General features: G+C 38.6%; 1 protein-coding gene across 8 annotated transcripts in view; it reads left to right on the plus strand.

Annotated features, from left to right (window-relative positions):
* Positions 1 to 22,152, plus strand: part of GPBP1 (GC-rich promoter binding protein 1) — a 70,224-nt gene that overhangs the window by 41,416 nt on the left and 6,656 nt on the right. For all 8 annotated transcript variants that reach the window (XM_064140759.1, XM_064140758.1, XM_064140756.1 and 5 more), the window contains 8 exons: positions 6,676 to 6,795; positions 11,328 to 11,451; positions 11,886 to 12,109; positions 12,710 to 12,776; positions 16,058 to 16,242; positions 16,971 to 17,099; positions 18,579 to 18,743; positions 20,544 to 20,728. In XM_064140759.1, coding sequence (XP_063996829.1) covers positions 6,733 to 6,795; positions 11,328 to 11,451; positions 11,886 to 12,109; positions 12,710 to 12,776; positions 16,058 to 16,242; positions 16,971 to 17,099; positions 18,579 to 18,743; positions 20,544 to 20,728 — 1,142 coding nt within the window. In that variant the 5' untranslated portion in view covers positions 6,676 to 6,732. The remainder of the gene's footprint in view (positions 1 to 6,675; positions 6,796 to 11,327; positions 11,452 to 11,885; positions 12,110 to 12,709; positions 12,777 to 16,057; positions 16,243 to 16,970; positions 17,100 to 18,578; positions 18,744 to 20,543; positions 20,729 to 22,152) is intronic.

The following is a 22,152-nucleotide window of genomic DNA, read 5'->3' on the forward strand; positions in this document are numbered from 1 at the left end:
TCTCCCCCTCCCCTATCTTCTAAAAGATTTCCTAAAGGGTGAATTGGTGTAATGTTAATATTTGATTCACAAAAATGATGTAAACTCTTGTTGCTTGTGAACCATATCTCTATATAGAAAGGAAATTACACAATAAAGAGCAGCAGCTGGGCTTTTTAGAACTCTAATGTCCCTCTAAGTCTGCAAACATTTGACACCCTTGTGTGAAACAAAGTGTACTTTAGGTGATTGATCCTCATGTAAAGAACGCAACCTCTAAGCAGAAATGAAGACTGGCTTTCCTTAGGATTTTTTAATTTGATTTTTACTAAGCTCTTCTAAATCGAGGTGTTGGCTTTAAATGGTTAAAAAATCGATTGTTACAGTTTGACTCTACATGCTTGTCTTACTCTCAGTGATCTGTGATCAGTATAAATGCTTCCATTTCAAAAATTCCCTCTGGAAACTTGTGTGCATCATTTGCCTTCCTGTTAGATAGTCATGCTTTTCCAAGGTGTCACACAGACTTACTTTTGGATTTTTTTGTTCAGCTTTTTTTGTTAGTCTGTTTGCTTTGTTTTCCAGTTAATAATTTGATGCTCCACTAGAGCTTTAAATGTTCCTATTCGAGTTTATATTGGCTTTTACTTTAATAATCTTCTGAGAGTTTCTGAAACAGTGTCACAGAAGCTGCTTCTTGTAAAATAATACAGGCTACCTGCGGAACACAAGAAGTGTAGGTGCTGAAAGCACGGAACTATTTTTCCTTTGTTCCTAGTTTCTGGGTTCACGTGTAAGTTTTTTTTGTTTCCTAATTCTTAGCATTATTTTGAAATGTATTTTTCCTGTAAAATTTTGTTCAGCCTTCTAGTAAATAAAACTTTTAGTCTGTAGGTATTTTGGCTATTTTACTATTACACTGTCCAATCTTCTCCTTATGTCAATTTCACCATTTTTATCTGTTTCTCCATGCTGGGACATTACAAAGAAGCAAAGTTATTTTCATTCTTTTGATAGTTCAGAAAAATATACCTCTCCAGAAGTAATGAAACCTGCCTTAAATATTGAGGATGGTTTTCTGGGCTAGGGATATGTTTTTATTTTGTGCAGTTGTGCAGATCTCTGTTGTCATGACCCAATATCTTGAGCCAGCACTGGGCAGCAGGAAGAGTTGTGCTAAGATTAATAAACTTCCCTTGGAATAAGTAAAAGTGAACTGATGCCAAATGATTGATGAGTTGGGTTTATTAGATTGGACTGAAGTAAAAGGAGAATGGGTAGAATGAGGAAAGGAACAAGTAGAGTTAAGAAGTAAGAGTAAAACAAAAATATCACCCCTCTTGGTTTCCTCAAGGTCTCAAGTTCTTGATGGCAGTCTTCGGTGGTAGGTGCAATACGTGGACGCTGGAAGCTGTAGTCCTTTAATGCTATTTTGGCCGTCAGGAAGTGCATGAGTGACTGTGCACATTGGCCTTTCAGCAGCACTGTTACAGTGGTTTTAAAATAAGGAGAGAGGGAATTCCTGCCTCCACAGAAATTGTCTCTTTTAATTGTGAAGCTATACTGCTAGGCCAGCATCTTTCCTATTCAGGCCATTAAAACCATCATGCTGTCTATTCAGACCAGGTAATGCCACGCCTTGTTTGAGAGAATAGAATAGTTAGGGGTTGCCAGCCCTGCCCTACCACATGCGCTGTTTTAAGACAACAGAGTCATTGGGCTCTCATTTTTCTGAAGTTGGATCTCTTCAAGAGTGAGATTCTTTCCTCTGCCATATCAGTAATGGTTAGACAAGTTAAGCAACAGGCCCTCGGATTTGGTGGAAATAGCGTCTGATCTCATGTCCTGGTATTCTTTAAGTTCTGCTGTGTATTTCTTTTTTCTTTACCTGTGTGCAAAAAGAATCAGGTTAGAAAACAAGTAAAAATGCATATAAATCCATGGGTTTTGGTAGGGTGTTCCCATGAGTGCAGAGGGAGGTAGCTGATGGATTCTAAGGCCCTTGCATGTAGTTGAGAGGACTGAAGAGTCTTGGGAGAAGCTCTTTACTACTACTACAATTTATTAGCCCTGCCAGGAAGGGTAAGAAGGAGGATCTGTTGAACTAAAAGCTGATCAGCCTTCAGACCTTGGGAAGTCTGTATAGCGATTGATCCTGAAAAAAGCTTTCAAACTCCTGGAAGACAGGAAGGTGAGAGGGAGCAGTCAGAATGGTTTCATCATTATTATTAGCCAAGCTAATTGACCTGCACAATGAGGTGAGTAGCTTGGTAGATGACGGGAGAGCAATGGATCATGCTGATTCTTGGGTTAGTAAAACTTTTGACAAAGTCTTCCATGACAGCCTCATGGAGAAGGTTAACATAGTATGTGTAGGGAAGTGAATCATGTGGTATGTTAAAAACTGGTGGAATATCCAGAGACATTGCATCAGAGTTGTCATCAGTGTCACAAAGGCAGTTGGAGGAAGCTGTTACTGTCCTACCCCAGGGTTCATACTGTTCGGTATCTTTATTGAAGTTCCATACAGTGGGACAGAGTTTACTGTCAGCAATTCAGAGGAACCTGTGTGGGATGGAGAACTGAACAGAAAATCCTCGTGAAATTCAGCAAAGGGAAAATGCAGTGGCCTGCCTCTGGTGAGTAGTAGTAGCTGCGTATGCCAGTGCATGCTGGAGGCTGACTAGCTGGTAAGCACGTATGCAGAGGAGGAGCTGGGGGTCCTGTTGGAGAAGTCGTCAACCCTGAGCCAGCACTGTCCTCTTAAGAAAGTAACCGTCATCTCAATGGGCTGCATTAGAATGTTGCAAGCAGATGGAGGGGAGTCTATCTCCAGCCCTGGTGAGGCCACCCGTGGAGTAACTGGGGCACGGTGTGAGAAGAGCGGCATTTCAGCCTCTTTTTCTTGCCTCTCGAGAATTCTGAAGCTCTACTTCAGTGATAGACAACCTAAGCCTTTGTGATGCTTTTGGTTAAAGAGTGGCAGATGTAATTTAAGTTTATGGTGCTAGTGAATGGTGACAAACATTCAGTGGTAAATATTGACCCTACATTTAAAATTATCAAGAGAGTTTCTGAAAATGCAGGGTTAGTGTTTGGATCTGTGGTGTTGACCTCAGTAAGCTTACTTGTAATAACTGTATTAATGCTGGAATTACAGCAGCTATTTTTCCCATGTTCATGAGCAGCAACTGATCCATTGCATTTTGCGTATCTGAGAGAAGGCCTGCTGGCAAAAAAATGGGCTCTTCAGGTCTGTCAGTATAATAACCACAGTTTCTTGTCGATGCTTGGATGGTGGCATGCTACTGACTATAATTCTATGCAAATTATTTAATTTTTTTTGTCTTAATTTTTGTTGTGGTTGGTTTTTTTGTTTGTCTAGTTGTTTTTTTTTTTTTGCGTGTGTGTGTTTTTGTTTTGTTTTGGTGTGTGCGTGTTGCTTGGTTTTAATTGTTGGATTTTTTGTTTTGGTTTGTTTGGGGGTTTGTTTTTTGTTTGTTTGTTTGTTTTTTAATTTTAACTAATCCTGTGTTTCCAAAAGGCAGAAGCGTTCTTCAAAACTAAATTGCTGATTTGCCTTATATATTTGTCTGGTTTCTCAAGTCTTGTTTGGTGCCAAGCTGGAAGCATGTATCAAGTAAATTTCTAAAGGTCCTCTTCAGTAATTTCAGAAATTATTTAAATCACAAATCTGTAGATTGTACAAGCCCAGACAGAGGTTGCAAGTGTTTTAGGGGACATATAATGCAGAAATGTCTCTGCTGGTGATAGTTTAGGTCAGTAGTGGGATGTGTTGCAGAGTAACATGGTAGTTTTAATCGTTGGTCTAACTTAAGATGGAAAGCAAGCAAGGAGCAAACTGGTGTTTGTCAGCCAAGCTGATCATGAGGTCTTTATGCATAGCAAGTCCTGCAGTGGCAGCAAAGTGGTCTTGCTGACATCCTATTCTCACTTTTTCTGATCTGTTTTCAGTCTACAGCAAAAACCTCCCTGAGAGTCAAGAGTATTCTAGAGCTACTGAATTCTTACCAGATCATCAAAATGGAGCTTGTGGTTGCGATGAAAATGTTTTGGTATTAAAACACATTCCAGAATAAGCAAGATCAGAAAGCTAGTGTATCTAAAAATACAATAACTGGTAGTGGAATTGTTAAAGCTGGGTAGGCTTTGCACTCTAAAATATAGTTTTAAGAAAGATATTAATATTTATCCTTTCTTGATCCATTGTTTCACAATTAATGACAAGGGTATTTGTGCCTACTAGAAGTTAGTAAGGTTTAATGATAATAAAAAATACCAAATTTTCCCATGTCTGATTGTCAGACAAATAATATGTACAATCAGATGAGGAAGTGTTTCCTTGACCTTGGTTGTGTGGAGGTCAGCATCTGCAATAGTTCCTTTTCTTTGTAGTCTTTAACTGTAAACCTGTGAAACTAGTTAGATAGTGGTCTGAAAATAGGTATTTTTTTTTTACTATGGTTCTTTCATCAAAGCTGCATGGAAGATTTAAGCTTAAAAAGAGTATTTCATGAACTTACTGAAATTTACAGGTACTTGGCTGACTTTTTGCTCTTGAGTGTAATTTTTACATGTGTAATTTTGGCCAGGCCTCAGTGTTTACTACTTCACTGTACAGCTTTGTAGGAAAAGGATTGATCATCTGATGGAGCAGCACTATCAGAAACGTTTGTAGAGCTTTTAGTAAGAACTGAGACCATGAGGAACACTTGAATATGCTTCTGGAATAATTTTTTGGGGGAAGAAATATACACCCAGTATTAGTGAGCTATGGACAGAGCTCTGTTAAAAAGCACTTTTTCAGACCTTGGATATTTGATACTTAGCAAATCTCACCTGAGCCCTTGATTTATGTACAAAAGTTAGAAGCTAGGAGTGTTATTAAGTTTCATGACAATTGCAGAAATAGTATTGTTAGTAAGTGCAGCTAGTTTTTTGAAAATAGAAAGAGGAAATTATTAGGAAATCATGTTATTACTGCCTTTGTCCCATACGTAACAGTTAATTCATCATTAACTTGGTAATACTTTTTGGATCCTTTCTTGTGTTGTTATTCAGTATAAACCTGATCTCACCCTTTGTGTTTTGTAGGCCGTAAGTACCTCAGTCTGCAGATTTGGGTTTTGGTCTTGTGCTGTTCTATCTTTGCTTTCTAAAGCATTCATGATTCTCCTGCTTGGAGCTGAGAAATACATCTGAGGGAAGGGGGATTTTTTTTTTTCTTTTGCTGCAGTCTGCTCACATTCGATTTGCTGTTTCTTGATTTAGCATCTCCTATGTTGATTAATCTGGGTACTATCACAAGTCTTTTTCTGTGGCAGTTTTGTGACTCCAGTATTTTCTTCATTTGTGTTTTCATTAGTCTTGACATAGTTGAATTATTTAGAAAATGTCTTGGATTTTTTTTTCCTTGAAGTTATTTTACTGTTGAGTGACCTGAACAAAGTAATTTATAAAAATGTATTTGAGTGAGGCATACCTCTAAAACATGTCTAAATACAAAGGATTTTGTGAGTTTTACCTAACAATTTAGCTCTGGTATCAAAGGCACCTGAAAGATTAAGTCTGAGCTCACAGCATGAAACAAACAATGATCTTAACCAAGTGCAATTATTCAACAGATTTATCTGTTAGACTTTCTTTTAGAAGCTGAAATAGTCTCATCTGTCACTGGAGATCTGCAATAGCCTGATCTAGGTCATAATTAAACAATAGTTATCAGTTATCAGGTTCAAATTCCACTGCTCTTAGTAAAACTTTCTCTTCTTTTCGAATAAATTGAACTACATCTATACTCACTGGCTAATAGATCTTCCATCTCTTTTGCAGTGTTAGTGAATACACATTTATTTGGGTCTCTCTGTGAAATGAACTATGTTTTCACTGGCTGAATTTCTAATAGTGTCTGTATATCATACTTAAAATTTTACAGTGTGTATCTGCAGAGCATGATTCAGATACTCTTAATTCAGGCAGCATTTCATCCATTTATTTCATTTTTGTGCTTCAGGTAATGTAGCTCTCATTATTCTGCATTGTCTTGCTTATTGAGAGATGTTTTCTGAGCTGTGAGGAGAGCACCAGATAGAAAAAGTATTCTTGGGTTTTAGTCTTAAACCATTACTTCTCTTGCCTCTTGTCAAACTAGATAATTTTATTGGACTTTGACACTGTTTCTGAATGTGTAGACTCTGTCTGTTGACTCTAATCATAATATGGGGTTTGTGATGGCCCCAGGTGTCTAGGTTTTTTCATAAGGAGCTTTTATTGGCACCTGAGACCTAAGTTTTTGAGATAATTAAAATCAGCTTCTTTTAGCAAGCTAATGAAATAGTTCTTGAAATCCATTCTAGATAGTAGCAGAAAGCATTTCCACAAATTAATTTTGCCATAACTTTCTGGATCTGACCTTACATAAGATTGTTTTATGCCATCTATAAAAGGAAATAAAGGAAGTAAAGTTGTAGTTATATTTTCACAATACTTGTGATACATTTGATGAGTGTGACACTTTGGGAATGAAAGTACACATGTGATACTGTAAATGTGATAGAACAATTAGAAATTAATGGCAGAAATCAGAAGAGAAATCAGTATTAAAACACCACAAGTGTAATCCTCCTGTAGCGTAGGAATTTGAAAAGTACTCATTTCTGTTTTTTCCAATTGCAGGGACCTGCCATGAGGTGCTAAGACCTCGTTTGTTTGATTTGGAGAGACTGGACCTAAATGGCGCAGCATGACTTTGCTCCATCCTGGCTTAGTTTTCCAACTCCACCATCAGCAACAAAGGTATTTTCTTTGTTGTTCTTTTGAACAGGGACTTCCATTAGAGAAGTGTATATGTCATAACATTCACAGTAAAAATGCAGTTCTCTTTATGAATACAGTGCTAACAGGTAGTAGCTAGCAGATCTTGTTGGGATTTAAATCCTTATACAATGGTTGTCAAGCTCATACCTCTGGTAGAGGTTTTAGCTTGAGCAGCTGAGTTCATGGAAGTAAGCAGATGCCTGGCCACATTATCAGAGTTGTTGCTGGATTAAGATTGTTTTCACCAGGAGTTTGACACTGATTAATGCATTTTGTATTAGAATTACCAAGACAAGGGCATGTGCTTGATGTTCCTGCTTCTGGTTTTACTCTGTCCTGTAGATTTTACCAAAGTGTTATTTCATTGTCCAAGTGACTTAAGAAATTAATGCTTTTGAAACAGACCTTCTGAAATGGTTCTTCAGTTGCTGGTGGAATGCTTGCTTTGGCCACCGGAGTGTAGACCTTTCAAATAGTTATACGTTTTTACTCTAATTGTTTCACTTAGATTATGCAGTGTGATTGTTAGCTTGGAAGCAGGAAATAGCCATTTCTGAATCATTAGGTTTTGTAAATGTTCTAGGGAGTCATGAATATGTGTGCCTTGTAAGTGTTTCTTTTTTCCTGGCCTGTTCTTCTGCTCTCTCTTAGTTGGCATGAATGCAGAGGCAGCACTGGACATTCAGAATCCTGTCATGTATTCCACTATTGTAGATTATTCATGGTTATAATCTTTTGAATGCAGTATCCCTATCTGCAGCTATGAGAGTGGCCTTGCCTCACTTTAATGTATTTAAGTTTCTTGCTGTCTTTCATGCCCATGGGAAATGTTTAGCCTTCATAAACTTACAGAAATAGGTTGTGCTATTAAGTGTGCAGTTAGATATCAGTGTTAGTTGTGCTTCCATTGCTTGTATTTGCATACACACACATACATGCATGCAGTTTAAATTGAGTCCTTGAATGTCCTTATTCATACTGCTCTATTTATCTTTCTTCTGCACTGACTTAGCTAGCTTCTTTGTTTAGTGTAGTCCACAAGTAACTCTCGGTTGCTGTTGTGGGAATGTCAGGCCTATCTGTTCAAGGATGATTACAGGATGTCAGGGGCTGGAAGGGACCCAAAGAGATCAGCGAGTCCAATCCCCCGCCAGAGCAGGACCATACAATCTAGCTCAGGTCACAGAAGAACACATCCAGACAGGCCTTGAAAGTCTCTCCCTCTGGAGAGCTTGTTCCAGTGCTCTGTGATTCTTAAAGTGAAGAAGTTCCCCCTTGTGTTGAGGTGTAACCCCCTGTGCTGCAGCTTACATCTATTGCTCCTTGTCCTGTCACAGGGAGCAAGTGAGAAAAGCCTGTCCCCCACCTCCTGACACCCAGCCCTCAGTATAAACATTTATTAAATCCCCTCTCAGTCTTCTCTTCTCCAGGCTAAAAAGCCCCAGGTCCTTCAGCCTCTCATCATCAGGTGGTCTTCCAGTCCCCTAATCATCCTTAGCCCTTTGCGGGACCCTCTCCAACAGATCTCTGTCCCTCTTAAACTGGGGAACCCAAAACTGAATGCAGTACTCAAGACGGTGTCTCACTAGAGTAGAGTAGAGAGGGAGGAGAACCATCCTTTATCTGTTTGGACACATTCTTGCTAATACACCCCAGGATCCCATTGGCCTTCTTGGCTGCAAGGGCCAAAATTCCTTCTGTTTGTTTTCATTCTACTTGAGTTTTGATACATTTAATTATTGGCCTTTTTTTTTTTCCCTTATTTTTTTCCCTTTTTCAATTAAATACACTTTCAGTTGGAAAAGTAATTGTAGTTTACTATGAATTCACAATAACAAAACTATCTTGATCACATATTTCAAGAATCTGGTGGAAGAATTTTACCTGCATACTTATGGTCGATATAGCATGATAAGCCTAAGTTCCAGAACTACTCCAGTACTCCTTCTATTTATGATGTATAGGTTGTAATGTTTCCTTGTTCCTGAATGATGGGAAATTTTAGTTGCAAGCATATATTTTGGATCTGGCTATAGCCCTTGATTCTTTGCCTTAAGGGGATTAGATAGACGTTCAGTGTCTTGCAGAAGGCCCATAGTGGTATATTTTCTTCACTGTAGTTTTTGTGCCTCATGGTCGGAGGCTTATTTTCTTGTTACCTCATCCCTCATTGATCAGCATTCTGTACTACACAGCATTTTTGCATATTAGCCACCTGCAAAGTCTTTTTCATCCTAGCTGCTGTATAGTGATTCTTAGTTTATAGAATAGGGCTTGTCCTGTCATTCCTGTATAAGATAGAGAGGAAGGTCTCTAGTGTTATGGACCTCTGTGCTCTCCATTTCCTAGAGCACATTCTTTTATTTCTGTTTCCCATTTGTCAAGAAAGCATATAAAAAGAGCAGATAAGAGAGGTGAGAATGGGGAAGAGGAAGGATCAGATGTGGAAGGCAGGCTGTCTCATGTATTAATCAGAATGGAATTGGAGTGAGGCTGTGGCATCAACTACGTTTTAGCCTTGAAGAGGAGAAACCAAACTCTTCCTGGTCATTTTTTATTTACCTGAAGAGATATCTCTATGAATTGTATTTTATTTAAGCTTGTTTTTCCATGTCAATCCTGGATAGCTGAAGCTTTTCCTTTCATAAGTAAAGGCTAATATTAGAAAAAACAAATGCCAGGAAGGTAGGATCATGAATGATCTTCTGCAGTCTGACAGAGATTACACTTGACTGAAATCCATCTTTCTTCCTGGGGATAAATGTCTATATAAATTTCTGGACACTTTGCTCAGTAGCTTTCAGTGCAGTATTGCATTGGGGGAGATAGAAATGGAAAGGTGGTGCGGCTAGTAAAGCCCTCATGGGATATGGATGAAACTTCTCAGAAAGGATTACTGTAAAACATGTATGAAGAGCTTGCAGACTGACTGGTAAACTCACTTTTTGTAGGCTTAGTTTAGCTTAACGTTAATCAATAAATTTTCGTCTTACTCTTAAAAATAGGTGTTTCTTGCTTTCTTGGATGGCTGAGCCTAGTCAGATAACTTTACAGTTTCCAGAATTTGTCGATAGATTTCCTGTTGATCACAGCCTTTACTGTGATCTCTGCCGCAGTAAGCTTGATGGACTGGTACCGCCATCGTGTGGGGAAAATGCAAACTACATGATCTTTGCGGAATTTGGAGTATTTTTTTTCAGCCCCCCTCTTTGATCTGTGGCGTACTTTAAATATTAACGTAGGTTGAGTAGAAAGTAGTGGATAATTACTGCTGAAACAAATTAGGGGCTTTCATTTTCAGCCATATACCGTTGTGGGTTTTTTTTGGCTGGATGTTACTCTGCCTGGAGAGGGAGTAAGCTTCAGGCAGTAAAGTTCGTGCTTTGGGTGCAGTAATATTTTTGTTCTCTGGAACTATTAAGGTCAGTTTACTGACACAGTACATTTCCACACAGTTACATGCATTTGTATTTCTTCTGGCTCTGGGAAGTATTGAATCTTTCTTCATGTGTGCAATACAATGGGCATATATGCACATAGTAAGTCTGTTGGGACGGAAGGAGGCTTTGCCTCACCCGCATCAAAGTCTGGCTGTGTGGCAGCAAGGTGCTGGGTAGCACAGCTGCTGGTTCTTGCTCACAGGGAGATGTGTATGAATATCAGTGAGCTTTTTCAGAATAAAAATTCATTCCTGATCTTTTAAGATGTAGCAGTGAAAGAAATGTTAAAATGTTCAAATAGTAAAGCTAGACAGAATTAATAAGCAAGGCATCTGCTTATAAGACATGGTCCATTTTTGGTTTAATCACCTGAAGAAGGAGTTCTAGAGAGGACATGTTTTGATTTCTGAGTGGTGTTCTCAATTTGACGTTTTAGTTTACAAAGTACTTCCTAGCGATATATTAAAAACCTGTTTGTTTAAAATTTCTACCTTGCCTGCTTACATTGCTAATTTGATAAATACTTCTGATTAGATCTCACTTGGTTATATTTAGTTTTGATGTATTTGATTATAAGTATATATAAATATTTATAAGATTAATAAATAATGGTGTTTGCCTTACTAGATTGTAATGAGAGAACCAGTAAAATGAACTTTTTTTGGGTACAGCTACCTCTGGTGAAAGTAACTCCTTGCATTCTATGGCATGCATATCTGTAGTTCCTGACCACTCAAATTAAGATCCTAGACGTTTTTTCTGCCTTCCAAATTGTGATTTCCTGTCCTTTCTCACTTCTAAAAAAGATTTCCTTTGCTGCAACACATCATGCAGCAAAGGAATCTGTTGTCAAAACAAAACTGACATTTGGGATTTTTATCTTGTATCAGAAGTGTGGTCCTCAGCACTATTCAGTGTCCTGAAGCAGAAGGTACTGCTTCCACTTTGGTATCATGGGAGATGGTGACATAGCTCTGAACATGTGTATACCATGTAATGTGCATCATGCAGCTCTGATAATTCAATTTTGTTATAAGATATCTCAGGTCTACTACTTGTGCTCCTTTACAGTCATCACCAAACTTTGAGAAACATTCGGAAAATTTTTTGTGGATGAAGACTCCTTATGAAGCAAATCTCAGAAGGCACAGCTTTTCAGATGGGTTTGATCCTAACATTGGACGGTCTAGTGGAGGTATAACTTAGCTTTATATCATTGTTTGTGATCACTAGCTAGAAAAATAGTCTGATGGTAATAGCGATCCTATGCCAGATTCTTATTCTGCAGTGAAATAGAGGTAATGGCAAGGTAGATCTTCTGAGTGAGGTTGACTAAGGGTTGGTTAAAGCAGTGTAATTTCAGATGTATTTCTCTCTTAATAAAAACGTTGAGTTAATATTCTACCCAAAACTTAAAAATGGCCAGCTACAAAAGGAAGTTGACTTGTCTTGTGGTAGACCTACTATCCTTTTTCTCTGGCACTGTTTTGTAAGATAATTTCCTGCTGCTTATGTGAATGAAAACTTAAGTTGGCCATGCTATTGCATCTTCTCTAACAATTTTTCAAAAGTAGAATACTCTTTAAGAATTATATGTAATTGCATTTCTTTAAAAATGAAAAATTTAAGGGTATTTTGGGAGAAAAGAGAGGAATGGTTGGCGCTCACAAGGCAGAAGTGGTATAGAAAATATACATCATCGTGGAGGATACTATGGTGGATGTTCCCGTACTCGTACCAGCTCCTTCTACTGTGGAAAAAGTCAAGGATTGTATGAAAACTATGCATCTGATGGTAGAACTGGGAAAAAGGAAGACAAAGAAGTAACCAAACAGTTTGCTGCTGAGGATTTTGTAAGTTAATTTAGTTATAATGAACAAGGCTTCGTTGTGTCTATGAAGTGCCATTTTGTCCATTATGAACTGCTTCATGCAATTTCACTGGTTTTAGATCATCATATATGAGGGATTACTCTTTCTGTAGATAAAAGGGCATTAGTCATTTGTTGAGTAACTGGTTTCTGCTTTCATATTCAGTTTTTATAATTGTTTATTATTGTCATGTTAAGTGTTTAAGTGAAACTCCAATTAGGTTCCAGTTTAATGGTATATGTATGTATGAAATTCTACAGATTTGCCGTACTGGAAATCTGAATTATGAGCAAAGTGATGTTTCTGCCAATGGCTTTTTGAGATCTTATGCTTCAACCTAGAGTTATAGATTGTAAGAGGAAGGATGAGTTTCTTTGAAGAACTATGCATCACTGTTTTTTTGTTTTTCTGGACAGATTGTGTAATGTTACTGACTGCTGCCTGTGGTCTTATGTTGGAAAAGATTAGAAAGTGAGCACTAACCTGTTTGAGACATGGTGGAAAATGTCTAGTCTATATTGTGATTCTTTATTTCATTGATCTCAGATTCAAGACTTTTTAATCATGATAAAACTTTTTCAGCCGTCTTTGAATCCCGAATATGAGAGGGAACGAAAGCAGAATAAATCTTCGGCTACAAGTGTGTGGGGTAAGTATTTTTGATATTTTTAAAATGTAAAATTGTAGCAGAGATCTAAAGGAGTTGTATTTGAAGCACATGAATTTTTGTTAAGCATTGTAAAGATACACATTTGTGTTGTAAAGGTATAGACTGAAACTCAGGAAGCTTCAATGTTTTTACAGTGTCAGCATCTTCTTACTGGAGAGTTAACACTTGAGTTTGATTGTTAGTCTGTTGGTCTGTAGATGCAGCCACAACTAGGATTGTTTACTAGAAGAAAACAGACATCTGATTTAGTAAAGATATCAAGAATATAACTTCAACTTTATTTTCAAAGGGAGAGGCAATGAAGGTAGGTCAACTAAACCAGCGAATTGATTGCTATCTGGAGATGTTGTAGATGTATCATTCCATGTTGTAGAATCATAGAATCATAGACTCAACCAGGTTGGAAGAGACCTCCAAGATCATCCAGTCCAACCTATCACCCTGCCCTATCCAATCAACTAGACCATGGCACTAAGTGCCTCATCCAGGCTTTTCTTGAAGACCCCCAGGGACAGTGCCTCCACCACCTCCCTGGGCAGCCCATTCCAATGGGAAATCACTCTCTCTGTGAAGAACTTCTTCCTAACATCCAGCCTATACCTACCCTGGCACAACTTGAGACTGTGTCCCCTTGTTCTATAGCTGGTTGCCTGGGAGAAGAGGCCACCCCCCACCTGGCTACAATGCCCCTTCAGGTAGTTGTAGACAGTAATAAGATCACCCCTGAGCCTCCTCTTCTCCAGGCTAAACAGGCCCAGTTCCCTCAACCTCTCCTCATAGGATTTGTGCTCCAGGCCCCTCACCATCTTTGTTGCCCTTCTCTGGACATGTTCCAGCACCTCAACATCTTTCTTGAATTGAGTGGCCCAGAACTAACATTTCCTCTGACTAATTAGAGCTGGAGGACTAGGAAAAGCAGGTTAGCTTGTAGAGGTTTAGGAGTCTCTTCCTGGAGGAAAATATCTTAAGCTGTTGATTGTGTTTACAAATTACTATGTAACAAATGCAATTCTGAAAATAAGCCTTGAACTGAGCTGCAGTCTGGGATTTTCTTATCCAAGTAAATTTTACTACTACTTTACTTTCTGTGGCTTTGTGTAGTCAATTGTTTGACCTTAAGGAGGTGACAGCTATAGACTGCACAGGTTTTGAATAAGTAAATTTACTAATAAAATAAAAACCTTCCTCTTTATGAAGATAAATCATTTACTTCAATTAAACATGGAAAGTACTACTAAAATCTTGCTCATCTGAAACTTTTTGTGTATTTTAAATGATACTTCAGTTTAGTGATTCCTTCTCATACTTTCCCCACTGTTTTCCATTCTTCTGTAGGCAAGTGCAGTTGTCTTTTCATAGATGGACAGTGATAAGTAAATTCTTTCCTAACCAAACTGGGAAAAGTTACTTAGCATCTGGCAGGATTCCAGCTGTGGCTGCTGTGTGATGTGAGGTGACTCAGTTTGATGTGAAGGAGGGCAAGCTCTTGAGGCCTTTTTATGTATCACCCTTTACAAGCAAAGGAAAGAATGATTTTATTATGTAAAATCACAGAATAGTTTTGAAGGGACAAGTCATATGGCTACAGCTAAGTGGCTTATTACAGTTTACAGCTTGGTATCTTAGTTTGCTCTGCTATTGGAAGCCTTGTTTTGTTTCTTAAAAACTGAAATTAAAGCTATTATTATTCCTTTTTAAAGGAAACAATATTCAGAACAGGAGAAATGTTACCATCTCCTTCTGATTGCCTGTTAAAAATGTATGCTTCTCTTGCATAAGAGCTTACCTTGTCTATTTGTTATGGGAGCACATGAGTACTGTGAAAAGTCCTTTCATAAAGTTCAGTAAGAGCTAAGTATACAGTCACCATGGATATTTTGTAATACCTACTTGCTAAACAAAGCTGAAGTAATTTAATGCTTGTAGGAGTTTAAATGTAGGACTTTAAGTGTAGGACTCTGAAATAGAAATGCTTGCAGTGAGAGCAGATAATTTTGGAAAGGGCTGTTAATGCAGGATTAGAGTACATGTGCAAAAAGTGGTGGGTTTTTTTTCATTTTTGGAAAATTTTAGATTTTTAATAGATGTCAAACTTTAAAGGTTAGTAACTTCATATATTAGCTGACTATGTCTCTTAGTTCTCTCTTGAATGCGGAAATGTAAGCTTCAGATGTTCTGCTACGTGCATCTGAGATGTGCAGATAGAGAAACTAGTCTTTACTGTCATCTAGTGTAGTGTATGTCTTATCTTATGTTTATAGAGCTGCAGCATGGACCATTTGGCTCCACAGTGAGCTGTTAACAAATTTAAGTATTCTCTTAGTAACCTTAATGAGAAATATGAATCTCTTTTGAAGATAAGGTGTCTCAGTTCTAATTTAAATTCCCAGAGACTCAAATATATTTGATAGAACCAATAACAATTTTATAGAGTGCCCTTCCCTCTTCCTCCTTCTTTCCCAAAAAGAGAGGAATTGGATGTAGAGAGAGGAAAAGATAAACACACCCAAATAAATAATCTCACTCTGATTTGGAAGTTAAAAAGAAGAAAAGTTTAACAATAAATTTAAGAGGTATCTGAGGTAGGGAAGTTACAAAGGTATAGGGAAGGGAAAACAAATACAAAATGTGTAAATACAACCAGATTTTTGATGGTAATGGGTTTGTCCACCTCGTGGGTGATGGCCACGTGGTAAGAACCAGGAACAGGATGGTGATGCTGGTAAGCAGGGAGGCAGGGAATGCAGAGAGAGAGAGAACAGGAAGTCCCTCTGCTGTTATAGACCTTTAGACAGGAAGGGGGAGTGGGCTGACCATCACCTGGTCGTGTTCAGACTCACCCGTGGGGGAAGGGTGAAGACCACCTAGGGTCAGGTTCAAGGTCACTCCCCCTGGAGGGTTAACCCTGTACATAAGGTAACTATCAACTAATAGTATTTGCATTTTAGATTTGCAAACCAGAACTGTGTAGCTGGGTTCTCTGAAGAATATAATTACTTTTTGAAAGTAAAATTCTTGCTTTGCCAAGTGAAATATTTTATAAATAGTGTAGAAAATTGAAGAGACCCTTTTTTTATCCAGATTTGTACAGTGTGTTATTTGTGAAACTGATAGTGGACAAACTTCCTGGTTTACACTTGTTTGCTCTGGACTGTATGCCTGTGCAGTACCTTTTGAAATAGAAAAGCAAGATTGTATACACAGGCACCCAACACATATATATGCGTGTGTATTTGTACACTCACTGTTCTTTTTTCCAGACTACCCTTTGAATCCTAAATCTAGATCTCCAAGGATGCTAGTAATTAAAAAGGGCACTACGAAAGAAATGCAGGTATCTGGATTCCCAGTAGCAGGAGGTCTTCATTCTCAGACAACGAGGATTGGAACTGGTGCAAGTGTTTACAAAGGATTAGTCCCAAAGCTTGTCACTTCGCCTACAAAGGTGAGTCTTTGATACCCACTGGTATGAACAACATGATGAGTAATTGCTGTAATTCTGCATGTGTTTATTTCACCTCTGAAATAACAGTTCCTGGAGTACAGTTTTCAACTCTTTCTAAGTACAGCACACACAAAAGTGAATGGAAACAACTTTCCCTCATCTATTGTGCTGTAGATTTTTTCTCATTTACCTTTCTGGAGAAGTGCAAGACTTTTTCCAAGGGAGAATGGAAAGTATGTTTTTAACTTGCAGAACAGTGATGCTATTTATATGTATCATTTTAACAGAAAAATACATAGGTAGTGGAGAAATATAGTTAGTATAAAATTACATTCAGAATTTCAGTGCCATTCTATTTGAAGTGCCAGTGCAACTTTCCCTGTTCATCCTTTGACTTTTGTTTCAGGAAATTTTTTGTGCTCCTGAAAGCATGTAATGGAGAGATTCTTAACTCTCTATCATTCTACATTAAAAACAATACTTTCAGCTGTTGAAGATTCTAACACCTCAAATAGGAGTTTCAGTGGTTTTGAAATTGTAATCCATATATCAAAATCAGTATTTTTGAGCAAATGAATTGCTTATAAAGAGTCTGTTTCCCATTAGAAAACAAGTGTTTGCACTGACTTTATGGCTGTAGTTCTGATTTGCTTTTGCTTAATCATTTTCTTGAAGATTCCTGAGAATAGTCCTAATATAGCAAAATTTCTGTATAAAATACTGTTTAGCCCAAACAGTGGAAACTCCAAGCAAAAGAAAATAAATCTGGGATACCATTTCCTCATAAGTCTGCATATGGTGTTGACAACTTCGGTCCTTTCAAATCAACTGCCAAGGCACAGAATTCAGTGAAAGAGGTAAAGCAGTGTCTGTAATTTTTATCAAATCTATAAAATATTTGATTTGGTTAGCTTACAGGATAAGTAAGTTTTATGCAGAGTTGTATTTTTTGGAAGTTAATATGTGAGAAATATGACAGGCACGTCACTGGCCTTTAAATACTGCACAATTTGTGTTGTAGGTTTGATTTGGGGTAAAAAGGGTACATCAAGAAGTATTAACCTGATATGTTTAAACTTAAAAACTGCTTGTGATGAGGCATGCTCCAGAAGGTCCATGTTTCATTAACCATAAGTATCATAAACCTGTATCTCTGGGTTTACATGTAAGAATTAAGTATACTGAGATACAAATACCTTCTTTCTTCTGACTGTGGGTATGCATGACACTGGAAGCTTGTGGATTTGAATAGTTGGGTCTGTGCTACTGCCTGGGGATTCGAACTAGGATCAAAGTTAGAAATAACAGAGATCTACACAACAGCTGGACTAGTTTTTTTGCTATCAGCCAGGTTATTGTGAACAGTTAAGACTTTGGCAGCTGTCCCAGAACCTGCAGGAGGAAGTGCCTGTGCCTCGGCAGAATCTGCACTACTAGTAATGGCCAATGCCTCCTTGTCTTCTGCCGCAGGAGTGACACAGGTGTTTTTTGGAGAATGTAACTGTGTATCTGTTTTGTGATCTTGGCTAACTGCCATTACCTCTCAGTTGCTAAGCTGCAGCTCCTCAGAAGTCTGCAAAGTTTATGAATTCTTTTTCCTGTCCTTTCTAATATGCCTGCTTACTGCAACTCAGTTGATAGAATACAAGACTCTTAATCTCAGGGTTGTGGGTTTGTGCCCCGCATTGGGCACCAAATAAGCATGTAGTGATTCAGGAGTTGCCCTCCCCCTACTTTGAATTCTCCAGACTAGCTCTGATGGCTGGAATATGATGAAGCTATATATTTACAGCACAGATTTACAAGCATATATACAGTCTATACAGATATTTACAATAATATACAAGTTAGAAAGTAATACAGAAATTCAGGGCACACCCTGAACAGCAGAACCACCCAGGAGTGCTCCGAACTAACTCCTTTCTCCCTGTACATCCCTTCCTTATTTCAGAAAACTTACGCAATACATCTTTTTTACAGAGAAAGTCGGGGGGGGGGGGGGGGGTGTTGGGGGGTGGAGAGGTGGTAGGGTGTGTCAAATGCCAAAGCAGATAAAGAAATTAGAAGAAGGATGATTAGATTCAGACACAGACAGTAAACACAGCAAGCAGCAGACACAGACTGAGAGACTTTGTATTTTGAGTTTTTCTATCAGCAATCCAGTGGGTAATAAAGACATAATTTCATTTTCACATCCAGTGATCTAATTTCTCTCATTAAAATATTCCAGTTAGGCTCAAACCAAAAGCAGTGGTCAGAGAGGTTTTTGTCTTTCATTCAAAGTTTCTTAAATTAATAGAAATAATATTTTTTCTTTTTCTGACTTCCTGCCTTAGTGTAATTGGTCAAATTCTTCATCTGCCATTGGCAAACTTGGTCAGCCTCGTTTAAGAAAATTGACAAGAATGCGAACTGATAAGAAGAATGAATTTTTGAAAACATTGAAACAAGTTAGAGTGGAAGAAAAACATGATAATGAGAATGATGCTGGGCAAGAGAAGGTAATTTTTTTTTCATAGGTATTGTAGATCCAGCACTAGTAACTTTCGAGTGGACCATAAACTGCTGATTGTTTTGCTGTGAGCAGCTGTTAGGTCATGGTCTTGGATCTCTACACGAAAGAAAGGAATTATATTTGGATTAAGTTATAAAAGCGTTCTGGGTACTTTAATGTTTCTTAGAGTTTTGTTTTTTTTTTCTTTCTGCAGTATGTGTTCTCACACATGCCTTTGGCGCACCTATGTCTTGAGCAACAATAAAATGAGTACACTGAAGTGAGTGCACTAACCTAGTCACAGAATCATTTAGGTTGAAAAAGGTCTTTAAGGTCATTGAGTCCAATCTAACCTAATACTGCCACTTTACCACTAAATCATGGAATCATAGAATGGCTAGGGTTGGAAGGGACCTTTAGAGGTCATCTAGTCCAACCCATGTCTTTAAGTGCCACATTTATGTTTTTTTAAATATCTCCAGGGATGGTGATTGCACTACTTCCCTGGGTGACATGTTACAGTACTTTAAAACCTTTTCTGTTGAGAAGCCTTTCCTGATACCCAACCTAAACCTCTCCTGGCACAACTTGAGGCTGTTTGCTCTCATCTTCATACGTGTTATCAGGGAGAAGAGACTGACTTCCACCTCCCTACAACCTGTTTTCATGTAGTTGTAGAGAGTGATAAGGTCTCCCCTCAGCTGTTTTTTCTCCAGGCTAAACAACCTCAGTTTCCTCAGCTGCTCCCCCTAAGACCAGATACTTTACCAGTTTTGTTGCCCTTCTTTGCACATGCTCCAGCACCTCAGTGTCTTTTTTGTAGTGAGAGTAAAAAAGTCATACAACTGACCTTGGCCAATAAATCCACCCTGTCCAGATTCCTCTGTATAGCTTTCCTACCCTCAGTCAGATCAATACTCCTATCCAGTTGGATTTTTTGGCAAATGTACCAAGGATCTGCTTGCCCAGATCATTGACAAAGATATTGAATAAAAATGAAATGGATCCAGTCATGAGCTCTGAGGAATACTGCTTGTGACCAGTTGTGAACTGGATTTAACTCCATTCACCACTGCAATTTTGGGCCTTGCCATCCAGATGGAGTTTTTTTACTCAGTGAAAAGTACACTCATCCAAGCCATGAGCAGACAGCTTCTGTCTAAGAATGCTGTGGGAACAGTCAAAGGCTTTACTAGAGTTTGGGTGTATATCATCCACAGCCTTTTGCTTGCATTGTCATGGAAGGAGATCAGGCTTTTCAAGCAGGACCTGCCTGTTGTTAGCCTCTGCTGACTGGGCCTGATCACCTGGTTCTCCTGTATGTGCTGTGTGATGGCACTCAAGCTCCATGACCTTCCCCAGCACTGAGATCAGGCTAACTGCCCTGCAGTTCCCTGGATTTTCCATTTTGCCGTTACTGTAGATGGGTGTCACACTTGGTAACCTGATGTGTTCTAGGCAGGAAATACAGGATTTCCAAGATGTGTAAATTGAATTACTGCTTCTATGACTAGATAAAAAATAGAGAACTGCTTGCTATCTAAACTCTCTAACTAGAAAGGAAATGGTCTGGGAACAAAGTTTTTCCATGGATCGATTCACAGGATAACAAGATACTGTTCGGCACAAGCCTATTGAGCAGATACTACAAACTCTGGAACTATGAACAGAGTTACCTTTGAAGCAGCATAGAGTGTCTCCATTTTAATTTAAACTAAACAGAATCACTAAATCACAGCTCTTGTGGACATTTACTTGTGAACTGAATTTGCTTTTAGACTTGATAATGTATGATTATTTTTAACAGGAAAAGAAGCCCTTTAATTTGTGTAACAGCAACAGTCCTTGTGGTGACAGAGATATAAACCGAAACTTGGAAAATGAAGTTCTGCAGGATAATGGCAATGCTTCAGTTACATCCCAACAGGTTATTCAATCATCAACTTTCCCCCAGACAGGTGTTCTTTCAAGCTCCCTTGAGGCAGAGCTTAGGTATGTACTTTATATAATGTAATGTTCCTTCATAGTGCGTGAGAATGTCATAAATTCATAGCACAGAAATCTCAGAGCCTGAAAAGTGAAAGTGCATGTTTAATAAGTACTGCTAAGTTTAACTTTTAGACATGTAGGAATTTAATATGAAATATATTTGGTTTGTGCTAGATTCATAAACCGACTTAAACTTTATTTATTAAAAACTTGATGTTATTTCCCTATAGAGAAATAAAGCAACTTGTATAGTGACACTTCATCCCTCTGATTTTGGTCTGCGTGTCTAGGAGGCACAGTGTGTGTAGCTGCTAATAGTGCAATAATTTTTCAAATGCCACAGTATTATGCAATATTCCAGTGAGCTTTTCCTCATTATTAAAATAATTATTTCTGTATTGTTGATGCTGTCAGTGGTACCGCAAGGCAGTGCACTGTGAAGGGAGAAAGTAGCTTCAAAAAAGAACTGAAGAATTCTAGTATTTCTAAAGCAACCACAAAAGTGAGAAAGCTATGATTTCCCAGTAGCATCAATCTGGAGGTGAGCTTGTCATGAGCTCTGTCAGATCTTTACTGTTTCAAGTAACTACAAAATTGCAGTGATGAGCTGGTGGGTTTTATTATTTTGTTAGGTAAAGATTGTGCATTGGACTGGAAGATTTTCCCGTTTGTAGTACCTACAGTGGAAACTTTAATGGCCTATTACTCATGAGTATGAGCATGCCATTTAAGGAGACAACAACAGAGGCTGTGGCCCTGCAGAGCAGTAGCTGAGAGAGCTTTACATTGGCTTTAGTTTTAGGTTAGCAGGTGGGCTTTAGCTGATGAGGGGGCTGGAGAGAGACAAGAGAAGGGGGGCCAGGGATACTGCTCTCAAGCACTGATCACAAGAGTGAGTCAGCTAGGGGCTGTTTCCAGGCTGCCGCGGCAGTTTTAAAAGCCTCAGAGCAGTGCCTGTGGCAGCCATTTGAAGAGACAGCTAGCCTTGTCTTGGGAATGCTGTGAGCAACGAAAACCCCAACAACAACAAAAAGCCAACTGAAAAAACACCCTACAAAAACAAATTAAAAAAAAAAGACAAGGTTGTATCTAGTTGTAATGGTCTCCACCCAGCAGAAGACTGTGCTCCTGATCCCAGCCAAAATGGAGGTGGGAATCCAGACAGAGTTCCCACAGAAGAAAGTGAAGATCCTGTGTTCCAGGCTGCAGGGATGCAGCTGTCCAGACCACTGAATGCACGGAATGTTGGAGCTTGCTGGTAGTGCCAGCAGATAGTGTAAAAAACATGCACTGCAGGCAGGTGAATGGTCTGCTTTATATGGTGGCTGATCTTAAGGAATAGGTAGAAACACTAAGGAGCATTCAGGAAAGTGAAAGTGAAATAGATTGGTGGAGTTACGCCCTTCCTGCTCTGAGAGGCGCTCATA

The sequence above is a fragment of the Pogoniulus pusillus genome, chromosome Z (assembly GCF_015220805.1).
Source record: "Pogoniulus pusillus isolate bPogPus1 chromosome Z, bPogPus1.pri, whole genome shotgun sequence".
NCBI classification, from domain to species: Eukaryota; Metazoa; Chordata; class Aves; order Piciformes; family Lybiidae; genus Pogoniulus; species Pogoniulus pusillus.